Source organism: Erigeron canadensis, chromosome 2 (genome assembly GCF_010389155.1).
Source record: "Erigeron canadensis isolate Cc75 chromosome 2, C_canadensis_v1, whole genome shotgun sequence".
In the NCBI taxonomy this organism is placed as follows: Eukaryota; Viridiplantae; Streptophyta; class Magnoliopsida; order Asterales; family Asteraceae; genus Erigeron; species Erigeron canadensis.
Window position 1 is genome coordinate 19,584,190 of NC_057762.1, and position 5,511 is coordinate 19,589,700.

A 5,511-nucleotide genomic window follows, 5' to 3' on the forward strand; every position below is an offset into this window, starting at 1 on the left:
TTTTTGGGTAAAAAAATTTAGGCCTGGTTCATATGACCATTGAAGTGTAAGTAAGTAAGCACTCAATATCGTGTTTTACGTATTTTAGGTCCCAATACCTCGACCGTGTACGGGGAAGGTTAAAATGTAGACTGTCTTACCCTACCACGACGGTGTAGAGAGTGTGCTTCCAAGGAAGATAAAAAAAGAACTCTAGCTTTACAAGGTATGAGGATAACACTCTTGACCTCTATCTCTAAAGGTGGTGTTGTCTACTTAACCAACCTTGCCGGTTTATTGACACTATTTGCTAGATTATCTCTACAAAAACACTTTTTTCTCAAACGTTTTTTGCACTATTTGCTGTTCTAGAACATGCACTTGCTAATTAAATGTGTCGTCACTTCAGGCATGTTGCAACTTTGGTTGGATAACGCTAAAATTCCAACCATCTGCCAATTGCTGACCATTTTATCAAGTTATTTTACCACCATCTGTATTTGATGATTTTTTTACAAATATTTACTAACAGTGAAGAATTTGAAGTATAGAATACATGTAAGATAACTTGGTTCTCATATCTTTTTTGTCTGTCGTTTTGGGTAGTCTATTGCTTTTTATGGTTATATAGACATTAGCAAGGCAAGCGTCACCTAATGCAGTTCATAACCAAAGTCCCGACTATAACTGTCACTACTTTAACGCTAAAAATAATTAGAAATAAGCCTTTGTTGTGAGGATTTTAAACTCGATATCACATTGAATCCGATAATAAAAAGTAAATAAATAATGTGTTCACAGCTGAGGGTGTCTGGATGACACACCCAGATTTACCATCATTGATAAAAAGTCGAGTCAAAACTTTGCTTTGTTGTCTATTATTACCATCAATCCAAACTAAATTCAAACAAACACTAAACCAGGAAAAATAAAATATCAAAATGTGACACACCCGTAACATGTATATGTTTGAATGGTTAAAATTCAAACTGGAATTAACTCAGCCTGCTGCAAGAAATTCAGCTAAGCTATTGAAGTTTCAAGCTGTTTAGAGTAGACCTGAGCAAAGAAACTTTGTCAGGAGAAATCTGCTTGTAATCCTTTTCCAATGCTGCAGCTGCCAGCGCCGAGATATCTTTGTCCTCATTGTTCCTTCCTTTAGTCAGCTGTGCAATTGCAGATGTGCACTACATTGACATATACAAAAGCCACTATTCAGGTCAACTCTGGTTGTAATTTGTTGATAATATGTCAAATCGGTATAACATAAAAGTTTATCAAACAGGTAACAATGAGTGGGACCAGTTACGCAGATCAAAGTCTATAAACGTGTATTCAGAATTTTACAACCTTCTAAATTATTATGTTTAACACAAGATATATAAAAATTAAATAGTACAACTTTAAAAATAATCTTTTAAACAATAATTACTTAAATGATAATGAACTCCGTTTCCTGGTCAGCGAAGCCCGACGCAACCCATTTTTAGTCCATATTCCATTACGTGGCTCTTTTTAAAAAAAAAAAATCAACTGAAGCTCTTAGGATAGAACCATTACCCAGTCACATGGCCCAACCAATTAGCAAAAGCGATCAACATGCATAAAAAAATGATGTAACAAGCAAGTTCTACACATACAGGTATGAACAAAGTGGTAATGAAAGTGAGCTCACCAAGCAAATTCCATATAGTGCTCGGGTGTTTTTCCCTCCTGTTAATTCTATGGTGGAGGCATAATATTTCTTAGCTGTCTGAAGGTTTTCCAGTCCACCAATTGTGTAAAGCACCTATTTAGCACATGAAAATGAATATATATATATATTAGATTACAAGGGTTTCTGGAGCTAGAACCAAATCGGATTAAGAGGTTAACTAGTTCTAATGGCAGAATAAACATTCTGCAATTATATTACAAGGTTCATATTATAAGATTCAAAATATGAGTTTTATACTAGCTGCAACAAAACTAAAATACCTACAAGTAGGATATATTATGTACTCACAGAATTTTAGTTTATATGTCACAAGACGACTCCTTTTTGCACAAAAAAAGGTCCTTATTGGTCGTATAATAAGTCCAGGTTCAAAATGCATGTCCAAAAACACACTAAAAGAGTGTAATGTATTTAGGGGTCCACTTCTTTAGTAATCTCCACTTAAATTTTTATAGAAGGCTTAAATTTTTGGAAGCAATGGAGGTTTCTGCACAAAGTAGAGTGGGTGTCTATCCCTTTGTCGCAACAGTTTTCGCTTCATAAATTGGATACAAGTCAAAAGATAAAAAGCCAATATCTACCAGTACAAATAATGAAACTGCAAAGCAAAACTGAGACATTTCATTTTAAATGTCGTATAGGATGTTTTCACTTCCACTTTTAAGAACTTTAAGGGGGAGAATGCAAGAATAAATTTAACCTTCTAGATAGACCAATTCATGCTAAACACTTACATCAGCATAAGCCAGGTGATGCAGAGGTATCATAGGTTGAGATAAAATTAGTTCCTCATAACAGAACGCTGCTTGTTTATACCTATAGAAGATGACAATTCCAAATATGGTGACTATTTGCAAAAGTGATAATTATGGCTTACTTTTTTATAACTTCTTTCTTACTGAATCCACTAAAAGTTAGGAGTAACTCACATTTGCAATGAAACATATATTTCAGCGAGTTCTCTCCAGCCATCATGATCTGCCATGAATCTAAGAAAAAAAACAAGTTCAACTAATCATAGCATAATTCCACTATATAAGATACTAAGTAAAGTTTGCAATATATTTCTTACATCTCAAGATATTTATTGAGCCAGTCAATGGCTCCTAATATATCCCCCCGTGCCTTTGCCATGGCTACCCTCCTCATGCTAATAACCTGCAAATATTATATATGGTTTATCGGAACCAATCAGTTTTCATTCTATAAAGGCTTTTTATCTTTTAAACACAGAAAACTAGATAAGTATAAGAACAAAATGAGACTCACTTGATCAACGGGGTTCTCCTCTAAAAGGCTAGAATAAGCTTTCTCGGCCTCGGTCCAAGAGCCCTTTGCTTCAAGCAACATGGCTTCTAGTCTACCTGCCATGCATGACTATTACTAAGATCGACTATTACTAAGATCTTATGGCGAATGATAAAACAAAAATGTAACAACGGTTCATTTAAAAAGGAATACAAGACAAAGTTAACAGAAAATAGACAGCAAACTACCCATATATGGGGAGATGAATCCACAAGGGCTATATTTATATACGTAACATGGATTAGTTACAATGTATAGACCTCATTAACTATTGTATTAAAATTATAGTTGTAAAGTGAAAAGTTATTTTGAGAACCTTATTTTTTTGCGACAACTTTTGAGAACTTTTCAAATCAAGCCCAACCGATGATTATTCTTTACATGAAAATTGTTTTTTGAATAACTTATGTGTAATTTTGAAGTTTATAATTGTGTGGAGGCATGGATTATCATCCGTTATACAATTATGTGGAGATTTGGATTCTTGATCACATGTGCACGAATATTGCTATGATTACATGTGATTGACTTGCATACATGTGATCATAGCAATATTCGAGCACATGTGATCAAGAATCCAAATCTCCACATAATTGTATAACGGATGATAATCCATGCTCCACACAATTATAAACTTTAAAATTACACATAAGTTATTCAGAAAACAATCAAAAAACAATTTTCATGTAAAGAACAATCATCGGTTGGACTTGATTTGAAAAGTTCTCGTAAAAAAAAGGGTTCTCAGAATAACTTTACCCTAGCTGTAAAAACTATAGTTTATGTAATGATAATTAAAGCGCTATTATTTGTAAAATTCGAAAAAATAAAAATAAAAAATGTTCAAGTCAGCCCAACCTCTCCTATAAAAATTTACCTGCTTGATGGGATACCCAACCATCCCATCCCACCCCACCCATTTTGCCACCTTTGTAAGGTCATTGTTAACTACCATGCAGTTTGTGGATTAATAGATGTTACTAGACTATAATAAAAAATAAAACTGTGATAAATGGTTAATTGATAATATCATGTCTGAATGTGTATTTTTTTGGCACCAATAAATTGGACTCACCAACTCGCTTGCTTTCTGGAAACTTCTTCTGTAAAGCCTTTATGCAATCCTGCATATATCCAATCTTGATTAAGAAAAGAAATATCCTCAACTACAGATACAAATATATAGTTATTGGATATAAAAAATGCTACCTTTGCAACTTCAAGGGATTGGCAGTCAAGAGCAGCAATAGCTACCTGCTCATATAGAGTCCATTCTGCAGATCAAATTTAAAAGTAAAATCATTTATCATACATGACATGTAAATCTCGAGAGGTAGTCCATGACATACAGTTCCAAGAAATGAAAGTAAATTTCTATAATCATCATTGTGAAAGTAATACAGTACTTATATAATTAACACACAAACAAGCATATCTGTTAGACAGAATGAGCAGTATACACACTCAAAAGCTAGTAATATGTGACTGTTCATCAATTATTTTATAAGAAAACTATTTTTAACTAGCAAAATCTAAACTCCTACATATAAAAACTTCAATTTAACTTACAACATTTTCTATGAACTGAAATTCCTGATATGAAATTGAGCAAAATCATGATAAAGATACAATACCAACATTATGCAATTTCTAACTTTGTCACCCTGCCTACCATGATAAGTGCACCGCTTGGTTTTGGCAACCTGGCAAGGACTACTTCCAAGATGGTCACCCACCATGATACTACTCACACTCTCACATTAGAGTGCTTAACTCCAAATTTCTCATGGATCTAGTCATTTTTGACACCAAACGCATTGTACCATGCTCGAGAATTCATACTTAGGAACCCAAGGATCACTCCAACTTTCGACTAAATATGGGATAAACTCTAGGGTAGCTAAATTTTCCAAGAAAAAAAGCATCATATCTTAAATTTTAAAAGTATCAAATCTAATCACAAATGTAGCTCAACACATCAACAAAAAAATCAATCCCAATTCACCAAACAAAAAGCAACCCCCAAATTTAAACAAAATCCTTATAAAAATAATAAATAAAACGAGCAATAATATACAAAACACAAAACCCACATCCAATTTAACAAATTATATAAAACCCACAAAGGATTCAACAAAAAGATCAAAACTTGATGAATCAAAATTACCATCTGGGCCAAGATCGGATCTTTTCTTGGAATCATTCAAGATAGTTAAACCATGTTTTAGGACCTTATCAGAACGACGTAGTTTTAGCTTACGAACAAGAGAAAGATATTCCCAAGCACCACCACCACCGTTTTCAACTTGATTCTCAAGTTGTTGTAACTGTGATTCCTCTGTTTTACTCACCATCCTTATTCTTTCTATTTTTTGACTTTTGAGATTTAAGAAATTTGGGATCGGAGTGGATTTGATTGGATTGGAGTGGTAGAGAGTCGTCCACAGCCGGCTTCAAGATCTTTTAGCAATGGACGAGAAATAATCTGGGTCGACCCATCTTGTTAT

At 33.8% G+C, this 5,511-nt stretch overlaps 1 protein-coding gene across 1 annotated transcript; it reads right to left on the bottom strand.

Annotated features, from left to right (window-relative positions):
- Positions 1-706: 706 nt before the first annotated feature.
- Positions 707-5,511, bottom strand: LOC122587037 (ER membrane protein complex subunit 2-like). The gene is made up of 9 exons (XM_043759107.1): positions 5,172-5,511; positions 4,214-4,278; positions 4,080-4,128; positions 2,966-3,060; positions 2,769-2,854; positions 2,626-2,685; positions 2,431-2,512; positions 1,655-1,768; positions 707-1,166 (listed from the first exon to the last, which is right to left on the bottom strand). The coding sequence occupies exons 1-9, from the start codon at positions 5,356-5,358 to the stop codon at positions 1,008-1,010; spliced, it is 897 nt and encodes a 298-aa protein (XP_043615042.1). The 5' UTR covers positions 5,359-5,511; the 3' UTR covers positions 707-1,007.